General features: G+C 41.4%; 1 protein-coding gene across 8 annotated transcripts in view; it reads left to right on the forward strand.

The window, feature by feature from the left end:
• LOC129711830 (disabled homolog 2-interacting protein-like) overlaps positions 1–22,286 on the forward strand; it is a 625,376-nt gene that overhangs the window by 540,303 nt on the left and 62,787 nt on the right. For all 8 annotated transcript variants that reach the window (XM_055659772.1, XM_055659773.1, XM_055659775.1 and 5 more), the window contains 3 exons: positions 16,142–16,286; positions 16,700–16,844; positions 21,918–22,154. In XM_055659772.1, coding sequence (XP_055515747.1) covers positions 16,142–16,286; positions 16,700–16,844; positions 21,918–22,154 — 527 coding nt within the window. The remainder of the gene's footprint in view (positions 1–16,141; positions 16,287–16,699; positions 16,845–21,917; positions 22,155–22,286) is intronic.

The following is a 22,286-nucleotide window of genomic DNA, read 5'->3' on the forward strand; positions in this document are numbered from 1 at the left end:
GTAGCTATTCATTATTCGTGTCATATAAAAGTATATGCTGCTCATCCATAATTATGATGTTCATCTAGTCTTGCAAATTTTAAGGGGAATCTTTTTTTGTTTGGAAAGACAGATGGAAGGCGGTTGGTAATGACGAGGAAGTGGCAATATGCATCTGCAATAATGAGTGTTTAGAAACAGGTGGAGAGAGAGACTCCATCAGCGCGAAGGCCAGTTACTGCTAATTAAGGAAGGGTTGGTGTGTCTGTAAATTTGAAAGCAAAGAGCTCAGTGGAACCAGAAGGTTAAAGTATTGATGTCAGACCTGTTCGCTGTGCCTGATCAAATGTTAATTGACATTATAGCAATCATATGACATTTGAAACAAGGCTGGATGCATGGTGAGTGAATGTTCAAATGTACTGTTTTAGTAAAAGAAACAATTGTATTGTTATTTCTTAGCTTTCAAAACACTCAATTATATGTGATATCTTTGTAATTGAGAACAGAAGTGTGAAGGGCATGAATGTTTCCCACAGAAAGATGCTTGACTCGCATCAGAGCAGACCATTTGGAAATGTATACTTCCTTCAATCTAGTATTACAAACCATAGTTCTTTTTTTCCAATTAGGCTACCAATATTAAGCAATATTACAATATAATTAATTCACCAAAGTATTAGAAAGTTGTATTATATCAGTAATTCAAAATTATTGCATTTTACATGTAGAATTATAAATACAATGTTGTACATGAAATAACTTGACTATTGTCAGGGTAGGTTTGGGATTATAGACAATAGGTGCAGGAGTAGGCCATTCGGCCCTTCGAGCCAGCACCGCCATTCAATGTGATCATAGCTGATCATCCCCAATCAGTACCCCGTTCCTGCCTTCTCCCCATATCCCCTAACTCCACTATCTTTAAGAGCCCTATCTATCTCTCTCTTGAATATATCCAGAGAAACGGCGTCCACCGAGAATTCCACAGACTCACAACTCTCTGTTGTGAGTCTGAGAAGAAGTTCTGAGTATAGAAGCTGGGATGTAATGTTAAAATTGTACAAGGCATTGGTGAGACCAAATCTGGAGTATGGTGTACAATTTTGGTCACCCAATTATAGGAAGGATGTCAACAAAATAGAGAGAGTACAGAGGAGATTTACTAGAATGTTGCCTGGGTTTCAACAACTAAGTTACAGAGATAGGTTGAATAAGTTAGGTCTTTATTCTCTGGAGCGCAGAAGGTTAAGGGGGGACCTGATAGAGGTCTTTAAAATGATGAGAGGGATAGACAGAGTTGATGTGGACAAGCTTTTCCTTTTGAGAATAGGGAAGATTCAAACAAGAGGACATGACTTCAGAATGAAGGGACAGAAGTTTAGGGGTAATATGAGGGGGAACTTCTTTACGCAGAGAGTGGTGGCGGTGTGGAATGAGTTCCCAGTGGAAGTGGTGGAGGCAGGTTCATTAGTATCATTTAAAAATAAATTGGATAGGCATATGGATGAGAAGGGAATGGAGGGTTATGGTACGAATGCAGGCAGGTGGGACTAAGGGGAAAAAATTTGTTCAGCATGGACTTGTAGGGCCGAAATGGCCTGTTTCCGTGCTGTAATTGTTATATGGTTATATGGTTAAGTGTTTCCTCGTCTCCGTTCTAAATGGCTTACCCCTAATTCTTAAACGGTGGCCCCTGCTTCTGGATTCCCCCAACGTGGGGAACATGTTTCCTGCCTCTATTGTGTCCAAACCCTTAACAATCTTATATGTTTCAATAAGATCTCCTCTCATCCTTCTCAACTCCAGAGTGTACAAGCCCAGCCGCTCCATTCTCTCAGCATATGACAGCCCCGACATCCCGGGAATTAATCTTGTAAACCTACACTGCACTCCCTCAATAGCATGAATGTCCTTCCTCAAATTAGGGGACCAAAACTGCACCCATGTACCTGCATGCTTACCTTCATAGACTGATGAACAAGGACCCCCAGATCCGTTATACTTCCCCTTTTCCCGACTTGACGCCATTTAGATAGTAATCTGCCTTCTTGTTTTTGATACCAAAGTGGATAACCTCACATTTATCCACATTAAACTTCATCTGCCATGCATCTTCCCACTCCCCCAACCTGTACAAGTCTCCCTGCATTCTCATAGCATCCTCCTCACAGTTCACACTGCCACCCAGCTTTGTGTCATCTTCAAATTTGCTAATGTTACTTTGAATCCCTTTATCCAAATCATTGATGTATATTGTAAATAGCTGCAGTCCCAGCACCGAGCCTTGCGGTACCCCACTAGTTACTGCCTGCCATTCTGAATGGGACCCGTTAATCCCTACATTTTGTTTCCTGTCTGCCAACCAATTCTCTTTCCATGTCAGCACTCTACCCCCAATACCATGTGCCCTAGTTTTGCCCTCTAATCTCCTATGTGGGACCTTATCAAATGCTTTCTGAAAGTCCAGGTACACTACATCCACTGGCTCTCTCTTGCCTATTTTCCTAGTTACATCCTCAAATAACAGAAGATTAGTCAAGCATGATTATTCTCTCACTATTACTCTCATGTGTACTGAGGTACAGTGAAATGCTTTGTTAAGCATGCAATCCAATCGAATCAGATAATCAGATAAATACTATACATAAAAACAATTAAACCAAACTATTAGCAAACAGTTCCAGGGTTGAAGTTCAATATCTGCAATGAGATAGAAGTGAATGGGACTGTGCCCAGCTAATAGAAGGACCATTCAGAGGACTGATAACAGAAGGAATGAAGCTGTTCCTGAGTCTGGTGGTGCGTGCTTTCAAACTTCTGTATCTTCTGCTTAACATGAGCAGGGAGGAAAAGAAATAACCAGGGTGGGAAAGATCTTTGGCTATGTTGACTGGTTTCACAAGGCAGCGTGAAGTGTAGATGGAGTCAATGGTGGCGAGTCTGGTCTGTGTGATGGACTCAGTTACATCCTCAATATCTGCAATTACTTGTGGTGTTTGACAGAGTGTTGGTCCCAAACAAATTGTGTTGCAACCCAACAATGTTTTCTATAGTTCATCTGCAGAAGTTTGTAAGAATAATTGTACACATGCTGAATATACTGCTGAGAAAATGCGTTGCTTTGCCATCTTGGCTGCAACTTCAATGCGGTGTGTCCACCACAGATCACATAATAGTTACATTAAGGAACTTGAAACACTCAAACAATTTCCACTTCAGCACCATTGATGCTGATTGGGGCATGTTCCCCACCATGTTTCCTCAAGTCAATAACTGCATTGAGGAAGAGGTTGATGTCCTGACATCTTACTAATAAGTTCTCTATCTTCTTCCTGTACTCGTTCTCATCGTTGTTTGTGATATGGTGATATCATCTGAAAACTTGTGGATGGAGTTCGTCGAATTTGGCCATATCATCAAAAGTGTATCAGGAGTGTGGTAGGGGACTGAGAATGCATCTTCGTGGGGAGCACTGGTGGTGAGAATGATCGTGAGGAGGTGTGGACATCTATCCTCACTGATTGTTGTCTGTGGGTCAGAAAGATGAGGATCGAGTGGCAGAGGAAGGTGCTGACTCCCGAGTCCAGGAATTTTGAGATGTGTTTGGGTGGGATTATGGTGTTGATGGCAGAGCTACAGTTGATATGTAGAAATCTAATGTAGGAGTCCTTGTTGTCTAGGTGTTCCACAGGTGAGTTTAGCCCAGGGAGATGGTATCTGCTGTGGATCTGTTGTGATGGGAAGCAAACTGCAGTGGATCAAGGCTGGCTGGGTGGCTGGAGTTAATGTGAGCCATCACCTATCTCTCAAAGAACTTCATGATGGTGGATATCAGAGCCATTGGACGGTAGTCATTAAGCTTTACTACCTTACTTTTCTCTGGCACTGGGAGGACATTGGTCTTAAAGCAGGTGGGGATTTCAGAATAGTAGGGAGAGATGTCTGAATACCTCTGCTAGCTGATTGGCACAGGTCCTGAGTACGTTGCCGGTGACTCCATCTGGACCAGACCCAGGAAAGCCGATCTTGCATCTGCCACAGGCACTGTTGGTGCAGGGGTACGTGAGACTGGTGGGGCTAGTGATGTTCCTCCATTGAAGTGGGAGTAGAAAGCATTGAACTCATTGTGGCGGGACCTATTGCTATTGATACTGCCTGCCCTGGGACTCCAGCTTGAATTTATACCAATGAGCGACACGATTGATATTTTGAGTCGGGACCCTTTTTCAGACATAAAATAGTGTGTAGGGGGAGCTGAAGAGCTGGAGGTGAGAGAAGGCTGGGATTGATCCGGGCTAGCCACGAATGACCTTGAGCACGGTGGTGCCTGGTAGGCTGATTGTTGTCTGGGGAAGGTGTGATCTCAAGAGGGATGTGGTGAACTGTAGAACTGGTTAAATGCTTTTGTGGAGGAAAGGGGAGGGGACGTTACTTAAATTATTGAATTCAATTCTAAAACTTGTAAACTACCCAAGCGAAATATGAGATGCTGTTCCAAGTGTGCGTGCGGCAATGGAGGAGGCCCAGGACAGAAGGTCAGTATGGGAATGGAAAGACTTTTTTTAAAAAAGCATTCAAAAACCTTGCCTCCATCTCAAGAAAGTACATTCTATTTCAATTGTGCAGAGCCTTGGTCTGATCTTCTGACGTAATCTGTAGTCACTTTTGCCCACCACACTCAGGAAAAATGTGTTGGCCTTTGAAGGAGTACAGAATACAGTCACCAGAAAAGTGATAGGATTAAGATGTTAAATTGTGGAGAGAGCTGACAGTTTCTGCTCTCTCCATATCCCTCCATCTATACTAGTTCCACCAGCCCGCATTTGGCCCATATCCCTCTTCAGCATAGAACTGCTTTGGAAATATTGAAGGAAATAGGTCATAGAGCAACTATAGCTGTGCTAAAGGACAATTCTCCGGCTGATAAAAGCTGGGATAGAAGTGAGGGGAAAATGAGGAGAGACAGGTGGTGGTATTAAGGGGCTGTAACATAAGTAATTCACGAAGGTGAGTCATAGTCACACAGGACAGGCCCTTCAGCCCAACTTGCCCATGCTGCCAAAGATGCTCCATCTACACTAGTTCCACCAGCCCGCATTTGGCCCATATCCCTCTAAACTTTTCCTATCCATGTATCTGTCCAAATTACTTTTAGATGTTGTACCGGGATTTCACAGGTGCCGAATATGGTTCTGCTCCTCAGCTGCCAGGCAGAAGTGGTTTGGAGAAAATGTGAGTTTGAGATTCATTCCTTGTTGTAACTTTTGTATATCTGAAGGTTAAAATACTTATTTAAATGGATATGGTTGGGTTCAGTGTGATATCCTTGACTTACCTTACTTTCATGTGTAGCTGGAATGTAGGAAATGGATAATGAAAGGTGCTTGGTAACAGTTTAAGTGAGAAAGCTATGCTCTTGTGTGGATGTATGTAAAGAATTTACCGAAAGAAGCTCAAGACTCCCCAGTATGGTAGAGTCATCGCGTGATACAGTGTGGAAACAGGCCCATCGGCCCAATTTGCCCACACCACCCAGCTACACTCGTCCCACTTGCCTGCGCTTGGTCCATATCCCTCTAAACCCGTCCATATCCCCCTAAATCCGTCCCTCCAAACCCGCCCATATCCCTCCAAACCCGTCCATATCCTTCCAAACCCGTCCATATCCCTCCAAACCCGTCCATCCTTCCAAACCCGTCCATATCCCTCCAAACCCGTCCATATCTCTCCAAACCGGTCTTAACTGTTTCTTAAACGATGGGATAGTCCCACCCTCAACTACCTCCTCTGGCAGCTTGTTCAATACATCCACCATCGTTTGTGAAAAAGTTACCCCTCGGATTCCTATCTTTTCCCCTTCATCTTGAACCTATGTCCTCTGGTCCTCGATTCCCCTACTCTGGGCAAAAGACTCTTCATCTACCCGATCTATTCCTCTCATGATTTTGTACACCTCTATAAGATCTCCCCTCATCCTCCTGCGCTCCATGGAATAGAGACCCAGCCTACTCATCCTCCCCCTCTTGAAGGCAGTTTATGCTGATTAAAACATTAAGTAGATAAAAGTTATACTATTATGTTTTTTACATACATATATATATATATGTATTTATTATTATTATTATTGGGAAGGGTCAACAAATACTTCTCCATAGCTCCATGACTTCCAATGTTGCAGTTGGCACTTGGCACACTCCATAGCTCCGTGACTTCCAATGTTGCAGTTGGTCCCTGCAGTCCCTGGCCTTTACCTCCTTCGACAGGATCCCCAAACTCTGCACAATACCATGCAGATTGTAAACTGATGTAGAGTTGCATGTTGCAGGGCGACTCAGCTAAAGCCTATTCTTGAACACTTTGCTCTGTCCCCCCCATAGGCTGATGATGCAGCTGCAGACTGATGAGACTTGCAGGACTGATAGTTCCAGCTGACATTCAATGGCAGGCCTGCAGTAAGTCTCTGAAGCAAGTGTCTGGGCTGCTGCGCTCTCCAGCTCTGCTGAGGATTCCAGTTTGCAAATTCTTACTCATTTATTGAAATCTAACTGGAAGTGCATGGAGCATTTTGACAGTTATCAGCGGCTTGTGCTGCTACTACGTGAGTCATGAATCTCGGGCATGGCAGACTGCGACAAAGTTAAGTGCCAGTTTCAGTCCTGTTGCTTGATCTGTGAAATGTGAAGATTTCTGAAGAGGAAGACAAGTTTGCCATTGATTTAGAGCTTACTTTATTGCTACTAATTTGGAAATGTTTTTCTGTATGCTGCACTGAAAGCCCATGTAGACCTGCCCTGCAGAGTATGGATTTGTTAGTCCAAATGAAGGGTCTCAAGCTGAAACCTTCCACAGATTTCCCTCTACAGATACTGCCTGACCCACTGAGTTCCTCCAGCAGTTTGTTTATTTTTGTTCCAGACTCCAGCATCTGCAGTGCCTTGTATCGCCATAGATTTGTTATAGTGCTCTTGGTCTTCCAGCCTCAACTCTCACAGATACGTATTGCTCACTGCTGGACATTCTGGCAGGAGTACCTGCCCGCTGCCGGTGTTTCCCTAGCAGTTCACTGCATTGCCCGACATTTGGTGCAGTCAGCCTGAGGGGACAGGTGTTGGCCTTATGGGGCAAGCAGTGCGGATGTCTAGCTCAGGGCTACACCCTTGCGGACGTGGAGTGTGTGCAGTAGAGCAGTAGAGCACAGGAACAGACCCTTTGGCCAACTATGTCTGTGCCAAACACAATGCCAAGAGCAACTCTTATCTGCCCGCATACAATCCATATTCCACCATTCCCCACATAACGATATATCTATCCAAAAGTCACCTAAATGCCACTATCATACCTGCCTTCACCACTACCCCGGCAGCACGTTCTAGGCACTCACCACCACTAATTTAAAAAAACTTGCCCAGCATATCTCCTTTAAACTTTGCCCCTCTCACCTTAAAGCTATGCCTTCTAGTATTTCATTTTTCCATCTATCCTATCTATGTCTCTCATAATTTCATATACTTCTATCGTCTCCTTACACCCTCCGGCATTCGAGTCCAAGTCTGTGCAACATCTCCCTGTAGCTAATACCCACTAATCCAGGCATCATTCTGGTTAACCTCCTCTGCACCCTTTCTAAAGCCTCCATCTTTCCTGTAACGAGGTGAGCAGAATTGCACGCAGTACTCCAATTACAACTTAACCAGTTTTATAAAGTTGTGTATTGACTTCCTGACTATTATCCTCAATGCCTCAATTTGTGAAAGCAAGCATACAATATGCCTTAACAAGGAACTGCAGATGCTGGTTTATGTCAAAGAAAGACACAAGGTACTGGAGTGACTCAATGGCCAGGCAGCATATCTGAAGAAGATATACAGGGCCGAATGGTCGACTCGAAGGGCCGAATGGCCTACTCGTGCACCTATTTTCTATGCTTCTGGTTGTGATCCTTCATCACAGTGGGCAGTGAAGAAAGCTAATGGCATGTTGGCCTTCATAGAGAGAGGATTTGAGTGTCGGAGCAAGGAGGTCCTTCTGCAGTTGTACAAGGCCCTGGTGAAACCACACCTGGGGTATTGTGTGCAGTTTAGGTCTCCAAATTTGAGGAAGGACATTTGTGCTATTGAGGGAGTGCAGCGTTGGATCACCAGGTTAATGATGACGTATGATGAAAGAATGGATTGACTGGGCTTATATTCACTGGAATTTTGAAGGATGAGAGGGTATCTTATAGAAACATATAAAATTCTTAAGGGATTGGACAGGCTCGATGTAGGAAAAATGTTCCCAATGTTGGGAGAGTCCAGAACTGGGGGTCGCAGTTTAAGAATAAGGGTAGGCCATTTAGGACTGAGATTAGGGAAAACCTTTTCACCCAGAGAGTTGTGAAAATGTGGAATTCTCTGCCACAGAAGGCAGTGGAGGCCAATTCACTGGATGCTTTCAAGAAAGAGTTCGAAATAGCTTTTAGGGCTAATGGAATCAAGGGATATGGGGAGAAAGCAGGAACATGGTACTGATTATGGATGATCAGCCATGATCGTATTGAATGGTGATGCTGGCTTTAAGGGCTGAATGGCCTACTCCTGCATCTATTTTCTATGTTAATAGGGATAGGTTTTGGGTCATGCCCTTCATCAGACAATATTGCCTTATTTGGCACTCTATTTTCTTGTGTTGCCACTTTCAGTAAGTTATGGACTTGGCCCCAAGATCCCAATTTGCATCAATGCTGTTGGGAATCATGCCATTAATTGTATATTTCCCCCTTACATTTGACCTCCCAAAGCACAACACCTAACACTTGCTTGTAAATATTACGTCTAATAAGTGGACTTATTGGATTCTCTGCTAAACAGTAACCAAAATATCATTCTACTGTTTAAGGTGTGAGGTTTTTCCACACCGAGTATATGGAACAAGCTGCCCGAGGAGGTAATTGATTGAGACAGATACTATAACAACGACTCAAAGACATTTGGACAGGTACACGCATAGGAAATGTTTAGATGGATATGGCTCTAATGCGAGCAAATGGGACTAGCTTAGATGTGACATCTTGTTCGGCATGGATGAGCTGGGCCAAAGGGTCTATTTCCATGCTGGATGATTTTACGACTAAGACTAATTATTCCCTTCCTTATCTTGAAAGCTTAGCTTTGTGCTGCCACTGAAGAAATTGGTAAAAATGGATAAAAAATGCTGAAATAATATGTTGCGTTTACCTGTAGCAAGTTTGAGTGACCAATAAATCACAATAGCTGATCCAGAACAACTTTGCTTTTGACCCTTTGCTCTAAATTAACTTGCACAGTAATTATCAAAGGCATTAAATAAACTCATTCCTGGAATTGTGAGTGTCTAACACCACTTCATGGCAATCTGCCCCCCTTAATAAGAGTGAGCATTGCAGGTAGCACGTTACTGTGAGATCATCTGCACTGCAGCGAGGGGTGATGTGAAGTATTCTCTGTTGAAGTTCAGCTGGACAGATTGTTCTGCAATATCCTGTGTGGCTATGGTCTATATCCTGCCTGTCCTCCCTGACCGACTGCTGCACTTGTGTCGGAGTGTAGCTGGTTTGTGCAGAAGCCCCAAATGCAGGGCAATACCCTTCAACTTTCCTGCAGACCCAATCAGCCCAAGAACTTCAAAAGGCTGTAAACACTAGCACAAGAAGATAGACACAAAAAATTGGAGTAACTCCGCGGGTCAGGCAGCATCTCGGCAGTTAAGGAGTAGGTGACGTTTTGGATCAAGGCCCTTCTGCAGACTGAGAGTGAGGGGAAAGGGAAATAAAAAATATAGAAAGTACATAGAACAAATGAATAAAAGTTATGCAAAAAGCAGTGATGATCAAGGAATCATGGAGCCCACATTGATCCATTGTTGGCTGTTGGGTTGATGATAACGAGTTATACAGGCAGTGAAATCACCAGCATGAGAGTTAGATGTGGCCCTTGTGGTTAAAGGGATCAGGGGGTATGGAGAGAAGGCAGGGATGGGATACTGAGTTGGATGATCAGCCATGATCATATCGAATGGGCCGAATGGCCTTCTCCTGCACCTATTTTCTATGACAGTGAAGCCAGTACGACTAGGATGGGGGAGGGGCGTGGAGAAAGAAATGCAAGGATTACATGAAGTTGGAGAAATTAATATTCATGCCACTGGGTTGTAAGCTGCCCAAGCGAAATATGAGGTGCTGTTCATCCAGTTTGCATTTGGTTTCACTCTGACAATGGAGGAGGCCCAGGATAGTTACAGTCAATATGGGAATGGAAAGCGTGTTAGTGTTTGGTAACTGGGAGATAGCGTTTGCCAAATCTGGAAAGGCTGAGAGAAATCAATCGGGAACAAATCTGTTGGTCGTAGAGAATTGTTTTGCATGGGGTTAGGGTGGGTATGAATATTTACAATATATGTGTCATCATTGTGTGGAAGATAGGCTTCCACACAATGAGAGTCGCGCCGCCACACTTCCGGTGGGCGGCGCGACTCTCGTCAGCAGCGGCCTCTGCAGTCTGTCCGCGTTTTATTATTTTTTGTCTATGTTTTTATGTAGTTTTTGTTATTTTTTGTTGGGGTGTGTGTGTGGGGGGGGGTGGGGGTGGGGGGGGGGAGGGGGGGGGGGGGGGAAACTTTTTAAATCTCTCCCTGCACGGGAGACCCGACCTTTTCTCGTCGGGTTTCCGTTATCGTTGGGGCTGCAACGAGGAGCGGCCTCCAACAGGAAGAGACCGGGGACTCTGGTGCCGACGACTCACCGTCGCCGTCGCGGGGCTGGCCGAGTCCGGAGCGGGTGGAGCGGTGGAGGAGCGCTGCTGCTGCTGCGGCCCGACCGGAGAGTCGGAGGCTTCAACGGCAGGTCTGTGGACGGCGGCACCGGGAGCCTGCGGGTCCCTGGAGGGAGACCGCTTTTCAGGGCTCTCACAACGGCGACTTCCCCCGCCCGAGTTGCCGGGTTGAAGAGCTCCTGGAGCGGGGCCTACATCACTGCCCCGCGCGGCCTACATCACTGCCCCGCGCGGCTTGGAATGGCCGCGGGACTCTGCGAGCGCACGCCGGGGGCTCTAACAGCAAGACCCGGTGTGCGACCTCGCACCACCCGGCGTGGCTTTAATGGCCGCGGGACAATCGCCATCGCCAGCCGGGGGCTATGACTTTGACTCTGACATTGGGGGGGGGGGGGAGAGAGTGCAGTGGAGAGATAAGTTTATTTGGCCTTCCATCACAGCGATGTGATGGATGTTTATGTTAATTATGTTGTGTCTTGGGTCTATTTGTTTGTAATGTATGGCTGCAGAAACGGCATTTCGTTTGGACCTCAAGGGGTCCAAATGACAATTAAATGTATCTTGTATCTTGGCTGTTAAAATGAGCACTGAGCTCCTTTATGATATCACTGCTTGATTGATTGGTTGGTTGAAAGCCACAGCATTGAAACCTTCAGCCCACCAGGTCCATGCTGACCACCAATCCCCATTCACAGTAGTTCTATGTTATCCCACTTCTTCATTCGCTCCCAACACACATGTGACAATTTACATAGACCAATTACCCCACACGTCTTTGGGATGTGTGAGGAAATCCTCACGTCGCAGGGAAAAAATGCAAACTCCACACAGACAGCACCAGAGGTCAGGATGGAATCCGAGTCTCTGCCGCTGTGAGGCAGCAGCTCTTCCAGCTGCGACACTGTGCCTCCCCACGTATGATCATCAACCAACTCTTTACTAATGGTGGAAATTAGCCTCACACTCACTCATGCCGCACTCTGCCTGCCCAGGCTCCACGTGTTTGCATGGATATCTGTAAATATCCACACCACCATCTCCAGTATGTTTTAGAAGTTTGCAAACGAGCAAAGCTATGGAAAAAATCCAGCCTATAATGTTCTAGGTTTATCGCCGCAGAATGCAGCATGTGCTGTTGGTGAGTTGTATCAGTTGATGGGGTATAATGAATTTTATTCTGATACACATAGAGGCTAAGGTGAATGTGACATGTCGCCGGGTGACGCCTGTATGGTCGTGAGTAGTCGCCCAAAGAATCACACCTTTGTCTGCTCGCCGCTGGATTTTCAACATGTTGAAAATTTTTGGCGACCTGCTGCGACTATGACGGGTGCCGGCAGTCGCCGAAAAAATTGCATAAGTGGGACAGGCCCTTTAGGGATTCTTTAAAATCAGTTGCGTTGTACTATTGTAGAAATTACAAATATATTATAAAGCTTTACTTGAGAGAACAGCTGTACACCTGCGTTTGTTTTGCCTAAGATGGAAAGGGAACAGTCAATCCTTCTAATCTTACCGTTTCAGTGTCTAACTCACCCATGTGTGTACAGCACAGGTGTACTTGGAAGTTTTAACATTTATTTTTTCCATCCCTTCCTTTGAAAACTTACCCTTACCTGTAAACATTTTAATGTTGGCACAAGAGAGGTTGGGAAGAATTAGGAAAAGTAATTGGCTGTTGCGTTTGGAAACTTGATAAAAGCAATTTTCAAAATTTCAACTAAAAAAGGCACCGTTTGTGCCACTTGTCACTTTTGCTAGTTTTGCTGTTATTTCTTCCCCTAACATCTTTAGTCATGTTGTTTCTCTGAGGAATGAAGGAGACAAAAAAAATGGAATCTCTCTTTTTCAGTCTGTGGACTTGACATTCTGTTAAGGTTAGCATAAATTGTAGTTTGGCTGAATTGGTTTTGCAAAAATTCCTGATTTATGTCTCATTCCTGCTTCTGAAACCCTTTGTCAGCTCTTTGCGAAGCTATAATGATCAGCGCCCTGTGAATCCTGGCAATGTTTTCATCTCAGATCAGAGAGAAAAAAAACTGCTTGAAGAGCTCGTTAGGCCGATGCCACTGGGTGCCCACAGGGCCTGAACGAAGTGTGCTTCAAAGCATGTGTTAAACAAAGTCATGTTCTTTTGTTGTTCTCTAACTAAAACCTATTTATTTCTTAACTTCTTTATCTCCCGCTTCACATCTCTGCTCTCATTTCTGGAAACTATTGATTGTTGCTGAATTTGGTGGCATGCCACCTCAGCCCTCAGGCTATTCGTTCAGGACCTTGGTACGGCAACAGTACAGCCACTGCTCGTGGAACAACCTTCTGTATTGACAGTATTTGTTGCATGTAGTTTCAACTCAGCATGCGATGCAACATTCGCAACCAGAAAATTGTTTGCAATGCTATTGTGAGATTTTAGACAATATGTAGGCTCATTTATTTTTAATGACACGGAGTGAAACTGCTTGAATTGTATACAGGTTCGCAGTTTGGAAAGGTTTCTTGGTGCTGCTACACAGCGGGTTATCTTCCAAATTCAAAGATTTATTTAAAAACACAAATGCTGTTTACATAATATTGCAGCAAATAGAGTGAATAACCCTAATGCCAATGCTCCAGGAACACTTGCAATTGGCTTCACCTGATTCTTGATCTTTCTGTTGTTTGGCCTAATGTGTCATTTGTACATTTTGTGTTAGAATTTTTTTAAAGGGAGTTAATATTTAGGTAGATTTGTCATCATAATTGAAAACAAAAAACGGTGATTGTGTTGTTGTTGAATAAACGTTTCCAATATGAACGAAGAAAACAATTAAAAATTCATGGGCGCTGTGTTAATTTGGAGTTTTGCACATTTCTGTTTTTGTCTGAACTTAGTTTTAAGAGGCAGAAGGGAAGTTTTTTTCCTCCCATGACTAATTATTTAAGGTCCAATCTTTTTTTGCAGATCAGTGATTAACGTGAATTAATGTGTATTATGCTAAAAATAAATGTGTGCGTATGCTCACCATAAACTAATGATTCTCAGCAGTTAGTTGTTGTGAAATGTTGAAAGACATGTTATCAGATTTCACACATCGTAATGGAAAGCATATCTTCATACAATAATAGCGGTTCAGAATGAAAATTAAGCATGACATAGTAATTGAATTTTTCCAAAGACCAGTCAAACTATGAATCTTTTTATCACTTCAGATCGATAATAACATTTGACCTTTCATGAAACTGATCACATCTGCCCATCAGAAAGCTATTATTTAAAACAGTTTTGAAAAATGCATAGCTTTTTATGGTCCTCACATTAATATTAGTCTCCACCATTATACTCAAGCTCTATTCACCGTTAATTTCTACTTAAGTATAGAAAGGGCATGTCTTAAACATAGATCGTGTGGCTCAAATTAATATGAGTTGGCTCCCCACAATATATGTGAATCCGTTCACATCTTAGATTTGCATGTCACCATGATTTGTCTCTGCTGAGTGAATTTCATTAGTTCTCAGCTGATTGCTTTAGTGACTGGAATTTTACAAAAAGGCGTCTGTCTCAGGAAAGGAAGAAAAAACTTATAAACCATTTTAATTATCTTGGATATTGCCTACTGATACCTAATCGTGCAAATGTGTTGAATGCCCTAACCACCTCTTTCCTGCCAGCAGCAGCTAAATGATGATGAACGGCACCATTACGGAAATAAATGGGAGAGCTCGCTTGCAGTAAATTTTACTCTTCTGATCCTATTGGCCATGAACCCAGGGCTTAAAATGTTTTGTGTGTTCAGTCCACATTTCAGCATTATATTTCAGCAATGTGAACACATGGAAACTTAAAGTAATCAATGCCATTTTGGAAACGGTCTCTAGGTTATGTGGAGAGTTTACAAATGCTTAGGTTTGCCCTTGATTTCTCTTCCAATAAAGAGAAATGTAGTTCTGTCAATTTTGTGCAAAAATTGACAAAAATATGTTTATTGGAAGAGAAAAGGTTAATATCTTTGGCTATGCTATATATTTATCATTCACAAAAATGGAAAACATTTGTTTGAGGAACACCAGCTTACACACTCTTCAATATTGAGCGGCTGAGAGAATTCTAACAAGCCTGCCACTCACAACTCTATGGATTGTACTGTGTGTACATTAAAATATCAGGCTGTCAAGAATTGTGGTGGGCTTTTTTTTGACAATTTTATCTTGTTTTGGAGACGGTGTCATAATTTATCTTTGCCTTCTGTCCACTTACATAAATGGAAGGATATCTTTCTCAAACTTCATTTGTTCAAGCCGAAGATAGACGCAAAACCCTGGAGTAACTCAGCGGGCCAGACAGCATCTCTGGAGAAAAGGAATAGGTGACATTTTGGGTCAAGACTCTTCGTCGGACTCTGAAGAACTCTGAAAAAGGGTCTAGACCCGAAACGTCACCTAAACCTTTTCTCCAGAGATGCTGTCTGTCCCGCTGAGCTACAGCTTTTTGTGTCTATCTTCGGATTAAACCAGCGTCTGCAGTTCCTTCCCACTTTATTTGTTCAAGGGATGTTTGTTAATATAATCATATATAGTTTCATAAAATATATAGTTTCATACAATATATGAAATTCAGTCCTGGAAAATGTATGATGAGAACCAGAATAAAATATAAAGTAATTGGGTGCATTAATATCGACTAATATATCGATGATATAATCCAGGGATCTGAATAGTGCAAAGAATTTAGCACATTTCGGGTGGTTGAGATTCTTAATACAGAGAACTGGAGCCAAGAATGCCAACTATTGGGGTGGATTGAGAAGCTGCACATCATGGGCATTGCCTCGGATGCAGTCAGTACAAATAAGAAAGTAAATGAGCAAGTACCTGCTCAATAAAAACAAAATACCTGCTTGCTTAACCTGCCCTCAAAAGAAATTGTAAAATGCAGTATTGATCATGCTTCAGACAAACCTTATTTGCTTCATAAACGCCACTCTTTGTTTATAATTGTCTTCGGTTTTTATTGCTTTGTTTTCAGATTTGTAATCATCATGTGGTCAAACTGGCAGAACAATTTAAGCAGTTGTCAAAAACATGTATAGGTTTCCTTCGTAATAAATATATATATATTTTTTTTTGTTTATTTTAATAGAAGTTAATACAATACAAAATAGTACAGTGGAACCTAAATTTAGGTGCCAACTATGTCATACCGTAATCCATTCTATGTACAACCTCGACTTTTATGTTTTGAGAAGGAAAGAATATTTAAAATGCAGTGCAAGTCCCAATGATATTTCAATGTTTTCTTGGATAAATACTGCAGTAAAATGGAGATGAATTTAATTAATGTTTACCAAATAACGGTTTAATAGGTTCAGCTCTACAATTTTCTTTTGCAGGATTTCTTGACAGATTTGATGATGTCTGAAGTTGATCGTTGTGGGGACAATGAGCATCTGATTTTTCGGGAGAATACCTTGGCGACCAAAGCAATAGAGGAGTATCTGAAACTGGTTGGACAGAAGTATCTCCAGGATGCACTTGGTAAAAATGGGGGGATGGAAATGAAGTGTGATTCACTTTTGATCCCAAAAAATAATGCTGTATAGTCAGGAAAATAACAACTTGCTGTTGAAAAGGTTTAGGCTGTATCTTTGGAAATGTAGGATATTATTTGTGTCTTGAACTCCCATTTGTGATCTACCATTGCCCTTTTCGAATATGACAGATTTCTGGTGCAGCCTATTTTCTCAGCATTTCTGTTTCTTACCATTTCAGCTGCAGATTATAATGCCTTCTACTCAACTGGGTTAAACTAAATAACAAATGCATGTTGGGCTTAAATATGCCATGCAATTAATGATTACGGAATGGCTTGATCAAGCAGAATTTTAAAATATTTATATTTCTAAAGTGTGATTTAAGTGTGAAGTGTGATGAGTTATTCTTTTTGACAGGGGAGTTCATCAAGGCTCTCTATGAATCAGATGAAAATTGTGAGGTGGACCCAAACAAATGCTCATCAGGAGACCTCTCTGAGCATCAGAGCAACCTGAAAATGTGCTGTGAGCTGGCGTTTTGCAAGATCATTAACTCTTACTGGTTAGTAATCGCATTGCACTTCAGTGGAGATCATCTTCTCTGTGTTCCTTTTTTACCATCCGCTAGAGGTTATTAGCTAGTTCTTTAAACATCTTCAGAAAATGAATGCTAAATCAGTCAAGGTCGTAGAAAAGAAATATGTACAAAATGCTGGACATTTTCAACTTGATCGGCACCTTTTAAGGAGGAGGGAATAGTTAATGTTCCAGGTCCATGGATTTTGCTCAGAAATAGAAATCCGTGTTATACTGTTATATCTGTAACGTTCCTGATGCTTTCAGCTGGCAATTATACAATTTTTCGTTTTGATTTCCATTCCTTTTTAACTTGCGTTAAGCAACAGCTGTGCATTTAGACTGAAAGGCATCATATGTTGATTACCAGGCCTATTTTCATTTACAAACATCAATTAATTTGTTTAATCTTTGTTTTGCTTGGAAATGGTTTTCAATTTGCATAATCAGCAATCATAGGAATTAAATAAAATATTAGTTTATACCCGTGCAGTATCCTTGCTTTCATTTTTAAGTACTTTAGTCACAGTAGGAAAGTTGCAAGAGGACATTGAAGATTCAAGCCACATCAGGAGAAAGTCCTGAAACTCCAGCGTCAATATCTCATCCATAAATCATGTTGAAATTATTAAACCAATAATTAATTAGTAATTGTTAATTCCTGAAGAAAAAAATAAATGTGTATCACTTCTATCTTTCAGTTTATTGGTTTTGTTTACATTTATTATTGTCAGCTATCCTGAAGTACAGTGAAAAGCTTTGTTTGCAGATCTGATATACCATGCATATAGTGCCCTCCATAATCATTTATTTATTTGTCTCTGTACTCCACAATTTCAGATTTGTAATAGAAAAAAATCACATGTGGTTAAAGTGCACATAGTCAGATTTTAATGAAGGCCATGTTTATACATTTTAGTTTCACCATGTAGAAATTACAGCTGTGTTTATACATAGTCCCCCCATTTCAGGGCACCATAATGTTTGGGACACATGGCTTCACGGGTTTGTAATTGCTCAGGTGTATTTAATTGCCTCCTTAATGCATGTATAAGAGAGCTCTCAGCACCCTGGGGCTATGTATTAGCTGTAATTTCTACATGGTGAAACCAAAATGTAAAAGAAATGGCCTTTATTAAAATCTGACAATGTGCACTTTAACCACATGTGATCTTTTTTTCTATTACAAATCTCAAATTGTGGAGTACAGAGGCAAATAAATAAATGATGGGTCTTTGTCCCAAACATTATGGAGGGCACTGTAAGTGGGCATGTAAGTGGATATAGGAAAGGTTTAGAGAGAGCCAAACACGGGTAGGGGGCACTAGAGTAGATGCAGCATCTTAGTCGGTATGGGCAATTTGGGCCGAAAGGCCTCTTACCGTGCTGTATGACTAAATACAATCAAGTAAAACTCAAGTACAATAGATGGAGCAAAGAGGAAGATACAGAGTGCAGAATATAGTTCTCAGTATTGTAGCGCCTTAGCATTGTTCCATAGACAAAGTCCAATGAACACAATGGGGGAGAGGTGAATCAGACAGAACTCTAAGCTATGGAAGGACCGTTCAGAAGCCTGATAACAGAGGGGAAGAAACTGTTCCCGAGTCTGGTGATGCTTTCAAGCTTCTGTACCTTCTGCCGGATGCGAGCAATGAGAAGGAGGAATGACTGGATGGGACAAGTATTTGATTAAGTTGTAATAAAAAAGGAACTGCAGAAGCTAGTTTGCACCAAAGATAGACACAAAATGCTGGTGTAAATCAGTGGGTCAGGCAGCATCTCAAAAATTCGACAGGCGATGTTTTGGGTTGGAACCCTTATAAGGTTATAAATAATAAGAGCAGAATTAGGCCATTAAGTCTACTCTGCCATGCAATCTATGCTGATCTATCACTCCCTCGTAACCCCATTCTCCTGCCTTCTCCTCATAACCCCTGACACCCTTCTTCAGACTGATTGCAGTGGGGAGATTACGTTGGCTGCATTTCCGATGCAGCATGAAGTATAGATGGGGTCAGTGGTTAAAACAAGAGACAAATTTGAATCGCAGTGTTTGAATCACGGTATTCTAACCAGGAAAATCAGAAAGGGTCAATTAAAACAATTGTTTCACTTAATTCACTGAACCACTTATCTGCTAGTTTGTACAGTGTTGTTTGCGACTTTGCAGCTTTCATGCTTTGTTAAAACTTGGTTGCCTATTGATGTGACACATTGTAGAAACACACTGAAACACAGTGGTGGAAGCCTTCTTCACATTTAAAGCAGTTTCCATTTATTATTTTTGTGTGAAAAGGATACTGGGCAGATGCATTGAAAGGTGGATTTGATTTTTTTTAAATGTACCTGTTGGAACAGCTTGCTGATTCCATTATTCAGTAAAAGTTCCCTGAGGATGCCTTCCCTGAAGTAGTTTTTTTCCCCTTTTTGGTCCTCTGCAAGAGGTGTTTAACACAATTGTCATCCTATTTTAACATAGAGCAGCACAGTAGCAGGCCCGTTGGCCCACAATGTCTGTATGATTCAACTCTAATCAACCGACCCTTTGAAAGATCCCTACGTCAGATGTAGATTTACTCTGAACCAGGTACCCATAATCTATTTTCTCCAGTTCCTGTCTCATCCTGGTGTAAGTAGTCTTCCCCCCAATTCAGCACTTCCCCCAATTGCATATAATCATAACTATATGATCTATAACTATATCATCGTAACTATCACATAATTGAGGGAATTAAGATCACTTAATGCTGCCCCCCAAAACTTCAACCACCTAGCCAGACTCATTCTCCAGTATAAGGTGTTGTCTAGCCACATTCCTAGCTGAACCATTGTGTATTGTTTTAATTTGCCCCATCTAATCCCCAGGCACTAAGTGATTTCCAATCAATATTGGGGGTTAATAACACCCACTATAGTAACCCATGCAACAACAATTATCAAGGGAGATTTTAATCTACACATTGATTGGACAAACCAAGCCAGCAAGGAAAATCACAGGAGAAAAATCGTGGTGTCCATTAGGATGGCTTCTTAGAGCAATAGATTATGGAACCTACCCAGGAAAAGGCTATTTTAGATTTGGTCATGAGGAAGAATGAAGAAATATCTCTTTGTTAAAGATCCTCCTCTGAAAGTAGTAAACACAATCTGATAGAACTCCACAAGCAAAAGACAGACACAAAAAGCTGGAGTAACTCAGTGCCTCAGACAGCATCGCTGGAGAAAAGGAAAAGGTGATGTTTTGGGTCAAGACCCTTCTTCAGACTCAAAAACCTTCTTCAGGCTTAAACCAGTTCCTTCCTACACAAACTCCACAAGCAGATTGAGGTTGAACACCACAGGGCCAAAACCACTGTCTTTAACTTGAGTGTAATTGTGATGATATGAAGGTGGAGTTGTCTGAGGTGGCTGGGAAAATGAGCTAAAGGACAGCGGATGGGTTCTGCTCTTTTTTGTGTGTCGCTCTCAAGCTCCAGACGCTAGGATGTAGGGCTGGCTGGTGAAGAGCAAATGGTTGTCCTTGCAGTTGTAAATTTCTTCTGCTGCTTTACACAGATTTAAAATGACCACGTAAACCACCAAACTGTGAAAGCTGTAAATCTGAAACAAATCGTGCAAGAATCTCTCACTAGGCAGCATCTATATTGAGAACATAATTCATGTCCAAACCTGTTTGTCAAGAGCATTTCATGCCTTTCAGTTATAAATGTTGGTCATCTGCACTTTAACATAGTTTGAATGCATATATTAAAATATAGGATTGTGTTGGATTACTGAACCTGCACTAAACATCATGTATTTTAACTTTTCATTATCATTAAGAAACTGCTGATATATATTTTTCTGAATAATTCATTCCAAAAATCAATGGGTAGTAAATTAATCTGACTGTTTTGCATTCATAATCTTACATTGCATAAATATGATAAATATTTTGTATTGTATTTTGACTGTATAGCATCATGGTTTAGCAGCTTAAATTATAAATTAGAAGTTTAGTCAAATTATATCATAATCATATTATATGGCTAAGCAACATTGGCTATTTTTTGTCATGTCACAATCGAATTCGATTTGAAATCAATTCAAAGACCATTGAATTGCATTAATACTGGCACTAGAGGTTGACCATTGAAGGCAACTATATTTGCTGAGAAGCTTGATTGTTGAATGTTGTGCTTTTTAACTGGCTACCATTACGAAAGTAGATTTGTCATTGCTGGGACCCAATGCTTCTACTGATACCAAGATCTACGGTTAAATATTTACATGGAAGGCTGTGTGTTCTACACAGGGCTGTATACATCGCATCAGATACAAATATTTTGTCTTTACTTGCAATTGCTACAAAATGCACATTTCTAACATAAAAGATTTATTAATCATCCAATTTTATTGAGCTCTAAAATAATCCTTCAAGTTAATTCGAACTCTTAAAATATTCCTAATCTTAAAATTCATGGAATGATATATGGCTCATTTTTTAAAAATATGCAGTTTCAATTTTTGTTAATTGTAAGTTTGGCAAATAATTACCTATTAAAAATAATAGTGTAACTGCACCATTGTCATTTTCTGTTTCACCAATTTTGCCGTCAAGCAAAATCTAACATATATAATCATAATTAGAATGGTTTTCTTCCTTTATTTCAATGATATGAGAATAAAACCTATTATGATTATTGTATCTGGAATGATAATTCCATAATTATTCTATGCAAAAACAGATCCCTGCCGTTCGTGAAAGAAATAGCAAATTCCAGATAATCTTGTTCAGAAATGGAGCTAATTCTATAGGATTCCACAAGCTTTGCATATTATGACAAAATGATTGATGCTCATGAAAGTTAGTTATCATGCCCCATATAAGAACAGTTTCTGTATGCATTTCATATTCATTATTGTAACCTTTGCATTCATTTGCAACTGCAGAAGGATTTTAGTAATTAAAAATAATGTTGAAATAGCATGACTGTCCTAACTTTAAAGACCTTGCTAACACGAGACATGGAGAGCAATAATTTCATTTCACTCCAACAAATTGATTATTCAACAGCGTATTTCCACGAGAACTGAAGGAAGTGTTTGCATCGTGGAGACAGGAGTGTAGCAGCCGAGGGCGACCTGACATCAGTGAGAGACTAATCAGTGCTTCCCTCTTCCTGCGCTTCCTCTGCCCTGCCATCATGTCCCCTTCTCTCTTCAACCTCCTACAGGAATATCCAGATGACCGCACAGCAAGAACACTGACTCTAATTGCCAAGGTTACCCAGAACCTAGCAAATTTTGCCAAGTAAGTGTCTTTTTATTGGCTTCAATGTGAAGCTTGTGGATTGTGACAGTTGTTGGGTTAAAATTCTTCAGATGTCTGGAAAAGCAAACCAATGTGCGCACACACACACACACGCGCGCACACACACACACA

Source organism: Leucoraja erinacea, chromosome 31, assembly GCF_028641065.1.
Source record: "Leucoraja erinacea ecotype New England chromosome 31, Leri_hhj_1, whole genome shotgun sequence".
NCBI lineage: Eukaryota > Metazoa > Chordata > Chondrichthyes > Rajiformes > Rajidae > Leucoraja > Leucoraja erinaceus.